The sequence below is a fragment of the Motacilla alba genome, chromosome 9 (genome assembly GCF_015832195.1).
Source record: "Motacilla alba alba isolate MOTALB_02 chromosome 9, Motacilla_alba_V1.0_pri, whole genome shotgun sequence".
NCBI lineage: Eukaryota > Metazoa > Chordata > Aves > Passeriformes > Motacillidae > Motacilla > Motacilla alba.
The window spans coordinates 21,158,864-21,178,578 of NC_052024.1; the positions used below are offsets into that span (position 1 = coordinate 21,158,864).

General features: G+C 47.2%; 1 protein-coding gene across 9 annotated transcripts in view; it reads left to right on the plus strand.

Annotated features, from left to right (window-relative positions):
* TNIK (TRAF2 and NCK interacting kinase) overlaps window positions 1-19,715 on the plus strand; it is a 153,110-nt gene that overhangs the window by 25,921 nt on the left and 107,474 nt on the right. For all 9 annotated transcript variants that reach the window (XM_038146288.1, XM_038146281.1, XM_038146280.1 and 6 more), the window contains exon 2: window positions 1,075-1,140. In XM_038146288.1, the coding sequence (XP_038002216.1) occupies window positions 1,075-1,140 (66 nt within the window). The remainder of the gene's footprint in view (window positions 1-1,074; window positions 1,141-19,715) is intronic.

A 19,715-nucleotide genomic window follows, 5' to 3' on the forward strand; every position in this document is an offset into this window, starting at 1 on the left:
GGTATCCCTGGGAGCTGGTATCCCTGGGCTCACTGGGATGCCAAGTCATCCAGCAGCTCAGGTGACTCAAAACCCAGCAGGGAGGATGAGGATGGGTGGTGGTGTGGGAGACAAGGTCGCCCCTTGGCAGGGTGGGCTCAGGGACACACAGACCCCAGGGATGTCAGGATGCCTCCACATCTGCCAGCTTCCAGGGGAATTGTGCTCTCCAGAATTGGAGTGATGAGTACAGAAAGAGGAGGAGGAGCAGGAGAGTATAAATAAAGCTTCTGGAAGGGGAAAACCCATCCAGAGGAGAAAATAGCAGCGCTGGTTATTCTTTTTCTTTTCTTTCCCCACCCTCCCTCGTACTTCCCTGCTCATATCATCTTTGGACTGTGCTGGTGGGTGCACGTGTGTGTGTCTGCACTTCCCCTGGCTGGGCACATGCCAAGTGCAGGGGACCTGGGGACAGGATTTTGTGCCTTGTTGCCACTTGTACAAGGTATTGTGTCCTCATATAGCATTGTCTTGGATCTGCTCATCTCAACTGGCAAAGCAGGATGTCAACAGCCAGGATGCACCAAACCAAAAATGGCCTTTAGACCAAGTAACACTAATGCTGCTGACCTCAGAAACCGACCTGGAAACCCCTGCTTTGAGCCCCAGAATGGCATCCTGCCAGTTGGCTTGTTTTATTCCAAAACTAATGCATAAGAAAATCTAACTTTTAATAGCAAATGTTTGCGTTGCATTTAAAGCATGCCCTGAGTATTCATAGATCAGCAGAGAACAGTCCAATGGATGGATGGTCACTCAAAGGCACCTGCCTGGCATCTCCCAGCCCAGGTGCTGGAGGTGGGCAGCTCTGGGCAGGTCTGTGCTGCCCAGAGTGTTTGGGCTGCCCACACAGGGCTGTCACCTGGACAGTGCCACGCTTCTGCTCATTGTCCCTGTAATTCCCATCCCTGGTCTGCCTGAAAACCTTAAACCACTCAAAACCCTTGTCAGAGAAATGCTGATCTTCATCAAACAATTATTTTTTCAGAAGTCTATAAATATTGCTTGTTTAACAATCTTTTTCTTTTCTCCTAGGATCCTGCAGGAATCTTTGAATTGGTAGAGCTCGTTGGCAATGGCACCTACGGGCAGGTCTATAAGGTAAGAGTTCCAGCTGAAGTGATGCTGTTTGCCTTGGCTGTGTGTTGAACATGGAGCATCCCAGCACATCACCTTGACTAGGATTTGACCATTTCAAACCTGACAAGAAGCCTTGCTGAACTCTGACCTTTTGGTCTTGTGTGCAAGTACCGTGTAGCACACAGAGCTCTTATAATAAGCAATTCACGTTAGCTCTGAAACTGTCACGAGAAAATGAATTGCTTTTTTTTCTCCCCCTTTCCCCCCAGTTGCTTTTTATTGATTAGATGATGAGGAGGGAGTGAGAAGTCTGTGCTTTAATAGCTAAATCTCGATCTCGTCTAAGAGCCGAGTTTACGGCTGCAATAGGCTGCCAAATGAGTTTGCCACAGTCTAGTGCTCTGCTTGCACACAGGCTGCCTGCCATCCTTTCCACTGGCAGGAACCTGCTACAGGATTAAAAACACTATTAAAATGTTTTTATTAAAGTGCCTGTTACAGTCAGTAGGATTGCTTTGAATTTTTCTAAACATCTAGAAGCAGCAATCCAGATGAGAATAGTGAAGGGACTGTGGAGAGCAGGATTTTAAAAGCATGAACTTCTTAACAAGAATATTTAAAATGCCCTTCTGCTGTATTATGTCACCTGTCCCAAACACTTCTTAGCTTGGGGGATTTCCAGATTTTGTTATCTTGGTGGGGTCTTTTTATGGACTGTTCTTGCGCATTTGGGGTGGAATTTAGTTATTTCAAAGTCTGGGTATATCTGTGTTTATATGTGGTGGGGAGATGTTTCTTGTCAAGGTTGCACGAGGAATTTGCCAACTTTTATGGTTCTGCTGGGAGTTAGTACCTCCCCTGGGCCTCATTCTCCAAGAAACTCCTGTATGTGTGGGCACAAGTGCTGTGTACACGTGTACTCATGCGTGTGTGGGCACTCAGAGATCCTGTTTACCCGTCATGCCCATGTTTCATTTTGACTATAGAAAAGAATATACTCATGTGCTCCTACTCTGTGGTTTTGGAGACACAGCTCTTGCTTGTCATGCTCTAAAGACAGCGAGCTGCCCCTGCTGAAGAGAATGGTGTTTAAAGAGCCAAGATTCCCCCATCCTCCTGCTGCTGTAGACTAATGCTGTCAGTAGAAGGATCAAGGGATTGAAGTGAACCAAAGATGAACTGGAACTTCTGCAGTTTAAAATGTATGAATTTTTGAACTGAAACGGATTTTAAAAAAAAACAAAACCAAAAACAAAGGAAAAACCGCCCCACCCCAAAGCTGTTCTTATCAAGGTTATGTTCCAGGGAGCCTTCCCCTCTGGTATTCATTGTTTTCCCACCATGTGCTCCCTGCCACGGGAGCTCCCTTCTGAACTGTTTTTCTTCTCAGCTGCTAAAATAACGGTGGAAGGTGACCTAATTTTAACTGGTTCATATTTCTAACAATCTGTGGAAACTATGTGCCTGTAACGGCCTTTTCAAAGCGTCGTGTTTTTGTGGAGAGCACAAAAGGGAAATAAGCTGGTGCTGCTGGTGGTGTGGCTCAGCTGATCGGGTTTCCTCTCGCTGGGTTCAACTCTTTCTGTGTGTTACCTCAAAGGGGAAAAAAACCACCCAGAAATGTCCCAAGTGTAGGCTGAACGTTTCTGTGTTCCTTTTTCCCGTGCTGTACGAGGGGAAAATCCTCCTCCTAACTGTTTTTAACATGCTGGAGTAACTGGATTGTCCTCGGTGTGATTCACGTGGTGCCGGTGCCAGACGGGATGGTGACGGGGGTGGAGGGGAAAACGTTGCTGTCCAAACCAAATTAGTAAGTATTGAGGTATGAGCTCAGGCTAAGCCTGACTTCACAGCTCTCTTAAACTGAAGTCCTGGAGTAGCACACACTCTATAAACAAAAGGAGACTTTGATATAAAACATACATAACTGTTTATGGTGTCCCACCCTAAAACCCAGCGTGGAAATAAGATCTCTGCAATTCTTTTTCTCCAGATACCACCGCTGTATTTATCTCTTGCAGCAAAACAAATGGATCAACTTTCAAGACACGCAGACCTTCTGGCTCCATTCTAAATCAGCCCTTAGAAGTGATCCATACCTAGGAGCAGCGTCCTCTGTAATTAGATGGTTGTTCCATTGCCATTTCCAAACCCCTCTCAGACAGGGCTGGACTGTTCACAGAATCATTTAGTTTGGAAAAGGTCTTTAAGATTTAGTCCAGACAATAACCCAGCATTGCCAAGCCCACCTTGTCCCTAAGTGCCACATCTACACATCTGTTAAATCCCTGCAGGGGTGGTGACCCACCCTTCTGCTGTGCTGTGTTACCTGAGGTGCACCATTGCTGCCCTCCTAGAGGCTGTTGCACCTCTGGTTGTGTTCTTGGGTTCTGGTGCTGGCTGCCAGCCTGAGCTCTGCAGGTGCAACCCCTGTGCTCTCAGCCAGGAGCAGTCACCTGGTGAGCATCACCCCCCCTTGTCATGGCTGGTCCCTCTCTGAAGCAAGAAAAGCAACTTTGCTGTTGGAAAGAGGCAGAAGTGAAATGTTTATTCCAGGCAGGGGGTGATGTTTTATGTCCGTGTTCTGCAGCCTTGATGTTTCCCCTGGAAAGTCTGATACAGCAGCAATGTCTGACACTGCTGCATGGCCACATTTGTGCTGGAGACTTCAGGTGTCCTGGTGATAACCAGGTGGCCTGCCCAGGACCTGGGGGGAAAATGTGCAAGGTGCAAACTTGCCATTGATCCCATGGGATAAAGGGCATGGTTATGTTGTTCTTACAGCTGAATGATCTCAGAGTCCAGCAGGTTGAGGAGCCTTGAGAAGTGTCTGGGAGTACCACAGTAACAGGAGCCCTCAGAGAGCAGGGATTCATGGAGCCAGCTTCAGCATCTGCTGCGTTGGAGAGGCTGGGGAGCCCCTGGCACAGCACTTCTCCTTGCTCGTGGGAGGAGAGTTGTGTTGGCCAAGCCTGGTGCACCCTGAGAGCTCCCAGAAGGAGGGCACCCACTGCCAGAGTGTGTGCATCGGGATGCAGCTGCTGCTGCTGCTTTGATCCTGCTTTCTGGGTCATGGTTTGAAGATCCCTTTTAGGTGGTTCACAGTGCTTTTGTGAATGAAAGCCTTGTTTTCTGAGCCTTGTGCTCGAGGCAGAGGCAACTGGTTCTGTTTGACCTCTGTATTTTCAAGTAAAGGTCTTTCTTTGCTCAGAACAGCAGGTTAAAATATCCCTTTGGTTCTTTCCAGCTCTGGCCATACCCCAGTGACACCTGGGCACTGCAGGAACCCTCGGCAGAGACTCTGCTCTGTGCTCTGCTCTCACTTCTCTAACCCCAACCACAAACCCTTCACTTTGGAAAAATGCAGAGAGAAATAACATTCCTTGTTCGCTGCTTAACAATCTCTTGTGAATAGCTCAATTTTTATTTTAATGAGGGACTGCACTGGTGATGATTTATCTCTCTAATTGAATAGGAAGCTTTTCTTTATTTTCTAATAATCCTGCATCTAATGTTACAGATTGTAAACTGGTTTTGATGAAAGACTGAGAACTTGCTAGCTTCTGTGCCAGACGTTGTTGCAGTAGTGAATTTTTGTGTCCTTGGATTTTATTTCTGTTATAGGTATTTAAGGAGATGACTATCAGGAATACACTGAGTTGGACTTGGGGAAATAAGCCTTTGCCTCGCTGGTTTTTAGCTGATGGCTGAAAGCAACTCTAAACACAAAACTCACTAGGACTCTTCAGAGCGTTATCTAAATTGTGAGGAAATGCTGCTTTTATGTCCCAGAACATTATTGTTGCTGTTTATTTCTACTCTGCATGAGAGCAAACAAATGCTCCTTAAAATACAGTATGTGCTTGGATTGCCTGGATAGATCAGGGCCACAACCAGTGGGGTGTCTAGCACCAACAAATACAGGGGTTCAAAGGAAAAGGACACTGGGCTACTCAGAAATACCTGCCCAATAGATGGGTGCAAAGCCTGGGGACACATGCAGTGAGCTACTCACTGTGCACTGAGTAAGTGGAAAACCAGAGCAATCCCCCAGTGTTTTTATAGACTTAGCCATGGCCATTCACACAGTGGCCCCTGGATGGTGTCATCCAGGAAGGATTTTTATGTAAACCTTCACAGTAGTGGGAAAAAAATCCAGGAAATAGATCAGATGGTAACCTTTGTACCTCTCATCTTGTGTATTTTACAACATGCAAGTAAATGATGTTGAGATTACATATTCACGTGCTTCTTCCCAACTGTGCCAGGAGGACAGGGGTCATTAGTGCCAAGTGCTGCTTCGCCTGGTGCCCTGGGGATGTGGATCTCCATTTACAGCTTCAGCAAGGTTTTATTTTACAGGGTACAAGATAGAGTATGTGGGCACCTCTGTAACTGCACAATAACTATTGATTGCTTAATTATCTGGTAAATGCCATATAATCACCAAGCTATTATGCAGCAATAGTCTGTGCTCTAATTTAGAGCATGTGGGATCCACGTGCCGCCCGTGTCAGCTGTGGCCCTCCAAGGAGTGCCTTTACCGTCCCCACCTGATGGGGCAGGGCAGGGGAATCCCCCTGGGAGCCACCCCAGGGCAGCTGGAGCACCTCTACAGCTTCCTGGCTCTCCATGTCCTCTGCCAGCCCAAGCGAGGCAGCTCTTTGAAGGGAATGTGGGTTTTGCAGTTGCTTTTTGTTTTGCTGTGTTTGTCTGTCTGGGGCACAGTACACATGGGAAAAGATTGAAGAAATGCATCCCAGGGTCTTTAGTCAGGACTTGCTTATTGCCCAGCTGGTATTTGCCAGAAGTCAGGGCCAGTCCACCTGGAGGCAGATGCCCAGGTTTGATCTAGTAGGTGGAGATGTTGAGGTGTGTGGGTATTAGAAAGTGAATAAAATATTTGAAATCCATGTCACCTGTTGCTGGAGAGCTGGGAGCAGCAGGTCTGCTGGGACAATTTGGTTCCTGAGACAAACCTGTGGGAATGTCCCAGGCACAAGCCTGTGTTTGGTAGTGTTGTCTTGGAGTTTGTAGATGCCAGAGGAGGAGGGATAATGCATGTCCTGCACTCCTGGGTGCTGTTTGTGCACTCCATGCACAGTGGCATCTTTCCTCCTGCCATCCCCAGGCATTCCACCAGTGCAGGCTGGTGGGGTAGCAGATAAATATCCTAAATAAAGCCTTTTAGAAGACTTCCTTTTTCCTTTAACTTATTTTTGAGGGTGGATATGAGAAAATAGAGTGGAGTCTGCGCCACGTTTAACTTGCCTGACATCTGTCTCAGTCCGGCTGCTGCTGATCAAGTGCTGGGCCCTGGCATCTGCCCTGGTGAGAACAGAAACTCCACAGGTTCCTGGGTCATTAATAGGAGTTCAGATAATTAGCCTGAGTGAAGAATGACAGTAATTGTTTTTAATTATCAGTTGGTTTATTGTCTCCCTTTCTGAAAGGCTGATGGTCAATAGCTCGATAATTAATCACTGTTGCTTTATCTGTGTGGAAGAAGCTACCATGCTGCACACAATTAATATTTCCTGGGGATTGTTGCTATAAAGAATTAACTGTAGTTTACATACACAGCTTTTTTAGCTGCAGACTGACTGCTGTGCCTTGCTTGAGAGGCCAGACTGAACATGTGCACACCAGTGCCTGCAGAGCAGGTCGTGCTGCCAGCCACCCTTGTCCCCACACCTGGGCTGCTGTGCTGGGGGCTGGTCCTGAGCACACCAAGGGCACCCGGGGCCCCCATTCACAGGCTGCTGGAGGAATTCAGAGCCCCATCATCTTGCAGTTTAAACAAGCAGCTCTAACCCTAGACAGCTGTTGTATTTGAAGGTTCATTGTGAGCATTTCTCTTTTCCCACCTTCATGTTTATAAAATGAACTGTGATGTTGCAAGGTTGGGTGTGACTTGAGCATTGGTGGTTCTGGTGTTGTACCCTCAGCTTTGGGCCTTTTTTATGTTTTCAAGGTCTTCAGAGGTTCTTTTGGTGCAGGCTGAGTGTAACCACACGTGTGGGAATGTGTGTAGCCATCCCTCCTCATGCTCTGATGGTCACTGCACATGAGGGGTTTGTCCCTCTGGTTTGGGAAGCTTCCTGGCTTTCCTCATGGTTTGGTGCTGCTCTGAGAGCCTGCTCCAGGGGACTGAGGCAGGAAAGCACTTTGTGTCTGCCCATCCTGCCCTCTCCCAGGCTCTTCCTTCCATTGGGATGGTTTTGGTGTTGGCTGGAACGCTCACATCCACATCCAGACACAGACCCTTGTGGTCAGGCCCTGGCTGCTCGTCACCTTCAAGGTCAGGGATGGCCTGAGTGTGGAATGGATTTACTAGACTTACAAGCTGCTTTATAATCCTTCTGTATTACAAGCACAGTATTAAATATTAAGCCATTGTTTCTGCTGGGATGGCTCCATGTGCTAGCAGAGAGGATGGTGCTGCTGCTGTGTGGGGATGCTCACCAGGGCTGGGGTCTCCACTGCTTCCACAGGCATCACCTCACAGGTGGTGCTGGGCTTTTACCAGCTCCTTCTGGGTTGCAGGAAGGGGCTGGGCTGGAGTACTGGTGTGTGATAACTCCTGTAGCTTCATCAGAAGGAAAACGGGCACCCTCAATGTATCAGCTTCCCCAGGATGTTATAGTAGCTCTGGAGGAGAAGGTCCTTTCCATGCTGACTCAAATGGAGTGTGTGTGTTTCTGAAATGCAGATTTGTTTTTGCCGTGCAGGCAAGGAAGTCTGAACTGAAAAATGCTTAAAATGATGCTTCATTCTTGCAGAAAAAAAAAAAAAAAAAAGCTTTGTTACCAGAGCAACTGGTACATCTTGTGCTGCTTCATTTCTCTGAAACACAGAGCGAGCCCTCAGCCCTCCCTCCCCCCGACAAGAAACCAGCCCCCACACACCTACACACCAATATGTCACATTATCTTTGCTGCTTTCTGAATAATGTAAGGGAAAGGTGCTTTTTCAGTCCTAGAGAATGCAGGTTATAAAAGGTGATTAAAAATGTCTCTGTATTAAACCTCTGTTCCCTTTCCCTCCCTGCTGAGTTTGTGAAGGGAAAGGGCAGGGTGAAGGTCAGGAGCAGACTGGTTTGTCTTTGGAGTGACATTTGTCCAGTCTGCCTTGCATTGCTGGATGCTCTGATTCTGTAAATACTGCACAGCTTTGCAGGACCAAAAAATATCTGCAATATCTTAGGGTTAAAAAAGCTGCTTTTGAAGATGCCAAATAAAGTCAGTGGTGCTGCAAAGCGTGGGGAATGTGGCGGTTTGGTCTTGTAGTGCCATTTGTGTGGGTGCCAGCATGGATAGGGACAGAGGAAGAGCCCCCTCCTTGGCCTGTGGGCATTAGAAGGTGCTCTGTGCAAGCAGCTGCTCTACTGATGACAGGAGCAAGCACCACGTCCAGTGCCACATTCTCCTATCCCAGAGGAATGGCTGGGCTGGGAACCCAGGCTTGGCTTTTGTCACATCTTTTGTGAAGGCACTGAAAGTGAGAGGTGGGGAGGTGTTTAGAAAAGAGCCAGCTTTCAGAATTGAGGTTACTGCGTGTGAAAGCTGCACTCTCTGTTTTGGGAAGGGTGATTTCTTGTCTGCTGAAGCTCCCACTGCTCTGCTCACTGTAGTATCTTATCAGCTGTGTTTTATAAGGGTGTGGCTGTGGCTGGTGGGTGCTAAGAGGTGTGGGTGCTGTAAGGTGTGGGTGCTATAAGGCTCGGGTGGGTTACAAACAACATTTGCTGTTGGGATATATCCCTCTAATGGAACCCTGGGCTGCAGGGCACAGGTGGGGAGCTTTTTGCTCTCAGCAGAAGCTGGTACCTGCTGGTTTTTGCAGTTATAAACTTGGGTATTGTATTTAAGAAGTAGCAGGCTCTTTTAGGGGATTGGAGCCTGGTGTAGTGCACAGGAAGCTGGGGAACAGCTCCTCACTGCTGTGGACTTCTCCAGTGACCTTTGCTAAGTGCCTCCTCTCTTCTCCTTTCCCATCTTTCTTTCCCATCCCTGTCCTTACCCCTTTCCCAATATAGTCAGAAACAGAGCAATGCTGGGGTGGTTTGGGGGGCAGAGCTGGGAGCTGCTGGGTGGTACCAACATTGGAAATCGGTCTCTGATGCCATGGGGAGGCTGGGTGCCCCTGCACCAGCATTTTGGAAACAAAGTGCTGGGAGCAAGGCTGATTCCCAGAGGAGCAAGTTCAACAGCTGCTACAAGGTCAGCTGAGGAAAACAACCGAGAGAAGCACTGAAAAAATAGGTTTTGGAGTTGGGAGGTGTTTCTTCCTCCCAGCTCTGGAGGTGCCACTCTCAGCTAGGAAGGCACTTTTTAGAAAGCTTAGAGAAGGGGATGGGAGGAGCAGCTAGCTGTAAACGCTGGTCCAGGCTGTGGATTTGAAGCTTTTGCAAGTGCTGTGGTGTTTGTCTTCAGAGACGTTTCTCGCTTGTCATTTTTTTGTGTCACTCCAGATTTTGATGCAGCTTGACTTGTGGCTGACCCTGAGGACTGGGAGGCAAGTGATGCCTACAGGGAGCTGGCTGGAGCTGTGCAGCTTCTGCTGGTTATGCTTTGAAGGTTCACTGCAGAGAGAATGGTGTCTCTCTTCAAATCTGCTGCTTATTCTTAGGTTTACCTGGGAAGCCCTTTACACTAATTACCTAAAGATGGGAAGTGCCAAGCAAACACAGCCTGCTTCCAAATGTTGTGGGATTTTTCTCCTCTTCTTGCATAAGAATGGCAGATTGGTGTAATTTTTTGTTTTGTTTTGTTGAAGTCTTCATAATTTTTGTGTGTCTTTAGGTGTCTTAAATTCTTGTGTAGAAATGTGCTCAAGGAAGTGTGTGGCTAGAAGCCCAGCTCCATCCTCACATGCCCTTGTCTCCAGCCCATCTCAGCCTGTGTGTAGGTGGCTGGGAAGGAGGTCAGTTTGGGCTGCAGGCAGAGCTGCACTTAGCTGGAGAGGGATGTGAGGGAACCTGAGCCTTTGTTAGCCCCAGCTGAGGTGATCCAGCCCAGAGAGTCCTATCAGGTGCCACAGCCACCTCTCCCTGTGCCCGGTGCTCACCCTTGTCATCCTGCCTTGGGCTGGGCTCCAGACCTGTGCACCGATGTCCCAGTGATTGCTGCTATTCTCACACTTCCCTCCTCAAGCTTTTTTTGCTCTTCACTGGTGTAGGGCAGTGCTTTTAAAGCAATTTTGGTAAACGCTCCTTTGTCATGTGTCCCCTTGTTTTTCCCAGCAGAGAGGTTGTGATGGGATGCATCCAGGAGACTCAGAAGTGGCCCACAGGCTTGCAAGAGGATGAGAAATTGAAGTGCTGAATTGTGGCTGGTGGGCTTTCTCTTGGTGTGAATCTGTGATTTAGTGTGGGGCTGTAGGATCCTCCTGGGTTGTTGGGCTGCTTCATTTGTGTGGTTGGGAGTTTCACCAAGAGTCACAGCAGCATCAGCAGGAGTAGCCCCCCGGAGTGGAAGGGATGCTGCTTTGCTCCAGTTTCTGATATTTACAGGAATGTTTGTGACCCATGGCAGTGAGATTACAGAAAGAATAGCCTTCTGCATGCCTCTTCTTTTTTAACCCACTGTAAAGGTGAACCTGATAGTGAATGATACTTGAAATGACCTGGGCATGAAGGGACAAAAAGGGACAATGAGGTAATCCAGCCCATTATGTTCAAAAATGGGAGCTGTGGAAGGGAGAGTTTTGTAAACGACAGAATTGGGTATCAGATGCCTGTGGTTAATTTTACAAAGCTGCCCACAGGCCTGGTCTGGAAGCTGTGCTAGCTTTGTTGGCTCTCCATGGGCACTAAGATGGAGAGGCAGGAGCACCTTGGCTAGGCAAGTGACATGTTGCTGTCACTGGAGGCGATGCTCCGCCTGGGCTGCAGGGAGCAGGTGATGGTCCCATCTCATCTCATTTCAGTGGATTTGCCTTAGCTTGATGTAATTTGTTTTTTCCCAGTTAGTGCTGAGTGAGCATATTGTTTCAATAAGTCTGGTTTATAATAAACCAATAAACAAGTGGCGTTAGTTCCTTACAGTTCTTCTGTTCCCTCAAGAGATGGTTATTAACAGGGTCAGTGTGAAGAAATGTATTTTATGTTTGCCTGTATGGTATCTAGGGCAAATGAGGTCAGAATTACACAGTAAAACAGCTACATTAAAAAATATTAACTCATGGATGCCTAATTATTGTTAACTAAAAGGTGTGATTTGTTCCTGACAGGTTGGTATTGTGTTTTCCTTGCCAGAACCGTTGGTGTGTGAACTTCAGGGTGATTCCTCCATCTGGGCAAGCAATCTTGAGGTCTGCAGGGATTCGTGGTGGGGGCCTCGGGTTTGGGATGGTGTGAGAATCTCTGACACTGATCTCTCAGTTGAGCTCCTTCTCCAGAACCCCTGTTGTAATGGTAATAGTAGGAGAGTTGGAAAGGAAAGCTAGGAATTTGTTCCAAGGCCTCTGCTCCCTGTCCTTAACTTTCCTGATGATGGTGTAATGACTAGGGCACTGGGCTGGTGGGACTTTGTGCCTGCCTTCAGGTCAGTGTCTTGTGTGGCAGTGCTGATTTGCATTTTAAAAGCCCCAAATTATGGTGGCTGTTGCTGAGGAAAGGTTGAAGGTGCCAGCCTCAATGGCAAAGGAAACAGAGGTAAGCAGATGTGCTGGGAGACACCACCATCTCTGGTCTCTGGAGCCAGCAGAGTGAGATGTGGACAGGGAGCCATTTCATCCTTCCAGCTTAACTCTTCTTGCTTTGCATCCCCTTTTGAAAAGATGGGAGTTTTCCAGCATGTCTTGCAGTTTGTAAGTCTTTTGCCCATACTTTCCTTGGTGTTGTAATTCCTCCCTGAGCAAAACCATTATTTGAGGATAAGATGCCTCATTCAGTACCTAACTTGAGCTTTCAGAAGTCTCCAGCCAACCTCCCCTGTCCCCACCCAGGACATAAAAACCTCTTCAGAGTTTGAAGCTCTCACAGACAACAGGAAAGGTTAGAAATGCATCTTTGTTTTCCAGAGGTAGAAATTCAATATAAGCAGTCATCAGGGCTCAGGAAAAATTGCAAATTCCACTGGAATTTCCATTAGTCTCTTGGTTTATTAGAGCAGTTGTGGCTGTAGTTGAAGTGGGCAGCACCAGTGGAAATGCCTTTGCATTCCTGGACTTCAGAGATTTTCCCTTTCACACTTTATTTCAGCAGGTCCAGGATCAAGGCCAAACCTTTTCTTTTCTACATAACTAATAGAAAGACAGCCAGTTCAGCAGAATTTCTGTAAATAGCCTGTTCCAGATGAGTTGTGAATTGTGTATGTGAATGCCAATAGGGCTAACACAAGGGGTAGTTTGCCAAAGAAGATGGAAATCTTGTGTTAGAGAAACAGGCTTCTGAAATACAATGTCAGATTACATTTTTGGACTCTGCAGAAACATTGTTTGCTGTAGTCATTAAACTGCCCAAAATGCAGGAAACTCTTGATCCGTGGCACTGAAGGACAGCATCTAGTGGGTGAGTGCTGGTCACACAGAAAAAACTCAGCATCAGCTGAAAATCCTGCAGCAGCAGCCCAGCTGTGAGCTGGGCCCTTGAACACCTGCTGAAAGGGTGTATCCAGTATTTTTAATGTATTTTTTAACTAACAAAAGCCAGCATCTGTTGGGATAGTCATGGTGTGGTTTGGATGCCTTTAGCATCCACACCGATTTGGGGGCTGAAGGGGTGGTGGGCATCACAGGGAGGTCACTCAGCTGGGCAGTGGTCCAGGCCATGGCTGTCCCTCAGCAGTGATGCTGTCCATGGAGTTCAGCCCCCACAGGAGCAGCTGGATTCAAGGTCTGTCATTGTTCAACCATTAAAAGCCGCCATGGATTGGTAGGGGGGTGTAAGTGCATTGTTCCTTCATGCTGGCTGCCTTGTAACTCCTTGCACTGCAAATGGGTTTGCTGTGCTGGCTAGCTGGATTGTGCAGTCCCAGGAGAGGCAGGTTGCAGCTTTCTGCTTGAGGGAGAGGCTGGTTCTCAAGCCATTTGTGTGTCTTTGGCCTGGGCTGACCCGGGCTCTGTGAATCATTGGCATTTATCTTTGTGCAGAGAAAGCACAACACGTTTGCTCACCCAAGTTAAGCACTGCAGCACCACCTCCATCTTCCAGCCTTTTTCTCCTTTGTGGCAGTCTTGGGGATTTGGTTTGGTTTGGGCCTTTTTTACTTGAATCTGCCCACAGTAGCTAAAACTTGGCACGGCCAAGGAAATTTGATGCTTTTCCCATACTGTTCCACAGCAGATACAGGATTGCAGAGTGGTGCCAGCTGCTGCAGAGGGCACCTAGCAGGGGATTAGCCAAAGGGCTCACAGACAGCACAATTTTGGGCCATGTCATGTGTCTAAGATGACTCTTCTTCCTCCAAATCTGTCATCTTTCTTCTAGAAAGAGCCTTAAATGTGTGATGTGGTGCCTGGGGTTGTGTTTAGTGAGGACTCTGTATCAGCAGTTGGATTTAAACCCAGTAGGAGCAGTGTGTGAGCCCCACCTTCAGCTGGCTGAGCCCCTGGCAGTGGAATGTGCCTGCCAGTGAGGGTGCAAGGACCTCCAGCCAGCTGGGAGGGCATCCCACATCCCTGGGGAAGGGATACAGCTCCTGGCATAGCCACAGCATAGCCTTTGCCTCTGCTGATTACTGCCTTCTGCACTATTCCAGTGCTAGGGAATGTTCCTTGGGCTCGGGGAGCCCACAGCTGAGTTGGCATGGGGAGAAATCCATGATAGGCAGTGAGTCCATGAAATCCAGTGGTAGGCAACAGCAGATGCTCTTGAAAGCTCCAGCAGACGCTCCCAGTTATGAGTTTTATTCTTCCCTCACTGGTGACTGTCTACAACCTGTTTGGGAAGGCACTTGAGAAGAAATAAGGTAATTACATAATTTAATAACAGGTGTGAGAGTGGCATTCTGAGCACACCAGCAGTGAGGAGGAGCTGGGGCTGTGGAACGTGACTTGTCTTGCACGGGAGAGATTAATCACGTCAGCTCCTGGGAGACAGGTCTGCCAGAGAGGTGCTTATGTTGGATGCACTGTTCATATCACTCAAATTAGGCTGTGTACAAGAACTAATAAAAACAGGAGAAGAGAATTCCAGCAGAAGGGATCAATAACTTGAAAGCGTTTTAATTCAAAACTAGAAAAATGAGAGAGGTTATGGGCAAGGAGAGTATGTTAATAAAGGAAAATGAGTATTTGTTACTACTGGTGTGAAACGAGATAATTTAAGAGATGTTCTAAGTGCCTTTTGTCACAGTTAATGCCTTTTGTTAGATTTCCAAGCAAAATGGAGCCTGCGACTTTCAATTTCAGGGTTCTCAGATGATCAAAATACCGTGGGGCAGCTTGATCATCTCATGCTTTACTGGAATGAGGTCATCAATAACTTTTGCCTGGGTGTGATTTACACAGTTGTCAGTGTCTGAATTGCCATAATATGTCTCTGCCCGGGAAAAATGCTGCATTTGGAGGGGGGAAAAAAAACCAACAAAGCAGAAGCTCTCTGGGTAGTTGGTTCACTGCTAATAATGGATACAGAAAAGTGATTACTTGTGATCCATTCAAATGGAAAGGCTCAGCCTCTAAAGCTGGAGGCACGGAAGCTGTTACAAGGTCAAGCAGTGTCCTTTAAGGAGAAATAGGTGGCAGATACTGTCAGTGGCAGATAACACATCTGCAGCATCGTGAGAAGTACATCTGAAATTAAGATTAAAGGTGCTTTGCACTTGTATGGAGAGGGGGAAAAGAGAAGATAGAGATGAAATCAGAAAAAAGAGGATTAGCTTTTGATGGGTGACAGGCAATAGCTCTGGCCAGGGAGAGATTTAAGCAGCAAAAGTGCTCAGTAACCTGGGGAATTATCAAAGGTTTCTGCAGCTGCTTCCAGTTGATGGTCTTCAAGAGCCTGAAATTCTTTTTGTTTGAACCTTTCTCTCACCCTAAGCCTATGTGTGCATGTGCACAATCTCATCTGCAGCCCCATATGTCAAGCTGGGAATGCAAAGCCCAGAGGCCCTGGTCATCCTCACTTGCAGGAGCCTGCTTTAATTTTAGATGCCTTGGTTTACACTGAGGCAAAAGGGGACCTGACCTGCAGCTGTGCTAGCAGAGCTCATTCTTTTGTTGACTTACACTGCAGGTTAGGGCACCAAGAGCTTCTAAAAATGAAGTCATTGTGTCTGGGCAGATGTTTTCAAGTCTCTGCTTTCATAAATGGGGCTGGGAAGCTTTGCTGAAGATGCTGCAGGAGAAGGTGGATCTGTTGACTGATGGGTATGAGGTAAAGTTCACTTATTTGAGGTGTTGAAGAGGGTGGCACAAAGTTTTGTCAGTCTCATGATGCTGAGAAACCCTGATTTGTGAAGATAGGTTTTGGCTGTAACCTCTTTGAGGAGTAGAAATACTTTGACCCTTAATAACTGTGATATGACAGTGGCTTCACAGATGGGAAATTTGGATTTGTGTTTCCAACTTAAAATGCTCCCAAAGGAAAACACCTTCGCTGAAGCAGAAGGAGAAAGATCCAAGGCATCAATTGTGCTTCTCCTGCACTTGGGAAAGCACCACAGCCAACCAAAACCTATGAGGTTGTCATTCAAATTGGACCCCTCGGTGCAAATCTTGGTTTTGCAAAAACTTAAAAATGTTTGGGGTTTATTCCATTGTGGAAAAAAAGAGTGTGTTTGCAGATCTCAAGCATTTGGGGAAACGTTGTTGGTTTCCTGGTGGTGATCAGTGGTGCCCAAGGCTGCTGGTCTGCAGTTCTGCTTGCTTTCTCTGTGCCAAGATGCTCACTGACATCCAGATTATCAGGTCCATAAATACCCAGGCATCTGGGAGGCCTTCCTGGTGTCTGGTCTGTAGCTGACCTTTCATTTTGCTGGCAGAAAACAAAGATTAGCCTTGAGATCAGCAGACTACAGTGAAGATTGCACATCCATGCTGTCAGGCAAAAATAGAAACAGAAACTGGAAAGGGGAAATAGATCTGTTAAAGATCATCTGTGTGCTATTAATGTACCAGTGACCAGGCCTCTCCCTGAGCTTGTGAGAGCTTTACCTGCATAAAAAAGTTGTGTCTGAACTACAACAACCTCCCAAGTTTGTGTCCTTCTTGTACATATGTGGACCTTGCCTTCTCCATTTTCTCATGTGTCCAAACCAGTCTTATCAAAGGAGCATAGTGTTTAATCCAAGGCAAGCCTCAGAAGAATAAACTACTTTGGCTTTCGTAGTCTGGTACAAAATTCTTTCTGCATTTCTTGGCACTTAGTTATTAATGAGGCATTTGTTCTGTCTGCTTGAAAACCTCCCAGCAGTCAGCACGTGTGTGCTATGCAAATTATTTGTGGTTTGGTTAAATACTGTTTTACTAGGAAGGGGAATAACTGAAATTAGTAGAGGAAAAATAAGTAATATTAACCCTGTGTAGGCTGTTCCCTTGTTAATTGTTTTGGTGATTTGGCTCTTGAACTGAATGTGCCACTGTTGTTAATGGCAATTTGGGATGTGGGCTTGAATAGTCACGTACCCCTGAGTGCTTATTTTGTGTGGCAGTGGTCCAAAAAACTGCCAGTGTCCTAATTAACACACTTTTTCAATGGACAATATTAATATTCATACTATTATAATGTAAAATGAGTAATTTGAATAGACAGAATACCTTGCACTCTCTTGATCTCTTGTGGATTAACCTACAAAAGGCCACTGGCACTCATCCTTTCAGGCCTTAATGGGTACAAAGGCTTCTAATAAAACTGTTTGGAACAGAGCTACCTAGAAATATGTAGCAGATATAGTGCATGTGGTGGGGATGGTGATAATTTGTTAGAGTGTGAAGGAAAATGTGAAGGGAAATGGTTGTAATAGATGAGCACCTCCAAATGATGGAGGAGAGAGGCAGCTCTCGGGGGTGACTGGCCCCACAACATCCATTTAAATGATGTCAGCCTGGCAGCAGTGATGCAGGAGTCCCTCAGCTGAGCTGGAGGAAAATAGTACTGAGGGGGAGAAAGCAGATATATGTCTGACTGGAAAACAAAAGACTCGCAAGGCTGGTTTGTTTTATTGATGCCCACCATTAGAGGATACCACAAGATTCACTGCTGAGTTTAGAAAAAGGAATGGAAGTGCAGAGAATGCTGTGAAAGAAAAGGGATTCACCTAGGGGGAAAAGCAGAGGTGCAACTGAAGCAGGAAACACTGGATTTAGCCAAGAGGTTGGGGTGTGAGGATTATGGGGTTTGGGTAAGCCCAAGTCAGTTACTGAAGGATCCAGGTTACTCTATTCACCTGAGATTTGTGCTCTCTGTCTGCACAAACCACCCTATAGCAGACACCCTCTGCCTCTCCCAAGGTCTGACTGACCTGGAGTCCTCAAAGAAAAACTGGCTTTGGGGTCAGTAATGAGGGAAAGCTGCTCAAAAAAACCAGACAGGTCTCAGCACATCTTCAGCACTCGGTGCAGAGAAGGCTGTTAGCTGGGGGAATGAGCTTGGCAGATGCTTCTTCCTCTAAAGAGCCCTTGCTGGTGCAAAGAGTGCAAAGGAAGCTTTGGTAGCTGCAGGTTTGGCTGTGGTCCCTGCAGGCCTTGGGATCCTGCAGAGAAGCTGGTCTGTCTTCAGCAGCAGAGGAGAAAACCTGTGTGAGTGCAGAATTGATGACACCAAATTTGACTGGCTCAGTGTAGGAATAAGATCACTTTTAGAAGCATCAGGGGAGACTTTGAAGAATGGATGAAAGGGAGCTGAGTGAGCAGGCAGCTGTGGACACAGATTACCTGGAGCCAGGATAGTTTTTGGTGGCGTCACACACAATCTGTGCATTCCCAGGGCCTGGCACTGGTCGTGGTCTCTTACGGAGGATGCAGACACACCTTAGATCTCAACAAGCCAAAGGCATCTGTGAGGAGCCGTGATTTTGTGCAGAGGAAGGTGACTGTAGTGCTACAGGGTTCAGTGTTGAAACTGATTTAGTTCATTTTGTGTATTGGTAACTTTGGCTTCTGAATGAAAACTTAACCATGGAAACTGTAGCTGCTCAGTCAGAGCAGCAAACCCCTTTCTGCAGAGCCTGGCCTGATTCTGTCTGCTCTGCTGGTGGCATCCTTACGTCTGTCTGTGGCCTGTAAAGGTTATTGGAATGGGGCAAACCACTTTTCCTGAAGGTAACTCATCAGCCCCTCTGCTAGCAGCCAAGATGGGGAGACAAGACTGAATTACCCAGCTGACTTTAGGTGCTGCCTTCTGCTTGAGGGTAGGACCTAAAGCGTTTGTGTGTGCCTGCCCAGGCTGCGTCCCCTGACTGGTCAAAGATGGGTGGCATCTCCTCTTCTCAAACAGCTTCAAATACCTTTCTGTGGTGTATTCAGGATGAACTCTTACCTTTGCTACCACCTGTGGGCTCTTCCCAATAACCTGGGATTTGGTGTATCCCGTGCAAACCCTGGACATGGATGATTTACACTCCATTGCACTTTCAAACCCCAGCACGTTTGTGCATCCAACCAGCACCAGCTAATGGCCACATTAGCTATCACTTGGTGCATTGTGTTCCAGCTGGAGCACATCCCCATCTTCATTAAATAATCATCCTGAGAAATGGCCTCATAGCCCAAAGATCTGCACTGAGCTCTGCTACCTGGAGAGCAGCTCTGTGGGTCTGTTCCCATCAACTTCTGGTAGGCACATTCCCATAGATATCAGCAAGACTGCCACTTAGTCTTCCTCGCTCTGTTGACTCAGTTTAATATTAATTATTGTAGATCTAAGTTTATTTTTTAAGGTGAAAGGAGACAAGAAGTATGTTTTCAGGCTGTGACAGAAATTATTTGGGTCTCTAAACAAAGGACCCACTAGAAAGGTTGGAGACATCCCATTAGCTGGGGTCTCGTGGAAAAATTAGAGGCTTTTAGAGCCCAAGTTAGTGTTGTGAATTAAACACTGAAAACCTGTTCTGTTATTGCAGTGTTGTGTGAACTAGCAAACCTTCTACAAGGAATTTTCTGATTGAATGAGTGGAAAATAAATGTCCACATCCCAGATGCTTCTCCATGGTGGCTGTGGGGGCTGGCTGGGGCTGGAGCTGGCAGGCTCCCTGTCAGCCCTGGCTTTCGCCCTCCGCAGCTCCCTCCCTTGAGCAGAAGATATTTTGAGCAGTGAAACAGCCAGTGAGGCAAAAAAAAAAAAAAAAAAAAACCCAAAGAAAGGAGAAAGGAATAATAATACATCTAATACTCAAGCCAGTTGGGAGGGGAGGGAAGCTGGGCCGAGTGGTGCAGAGCTGTGAGTCACAGGCAGCTCCGCTCCCGTGCCGAGCCAGTCCTGCAGCATCTCTGCTGCCAGCCTTGGCAGCTCCCCGGCCACAGGGCTGCCCTGCTTCCCACATCCCCTCATCCTCCTCCACGCTCCTTTCCAGCCCCGTGTCTCCCACCATGGGCACCGGGGATGCTACCCAGGCCAGCCCGTGCCTCTGCCCTTTGCTCCAGAGAGATCCAGGAATGGGAATTGTGTGTCTGGAGTGAGGTGCCCGGTGCTGGGTGGCACTGCTGGGCAT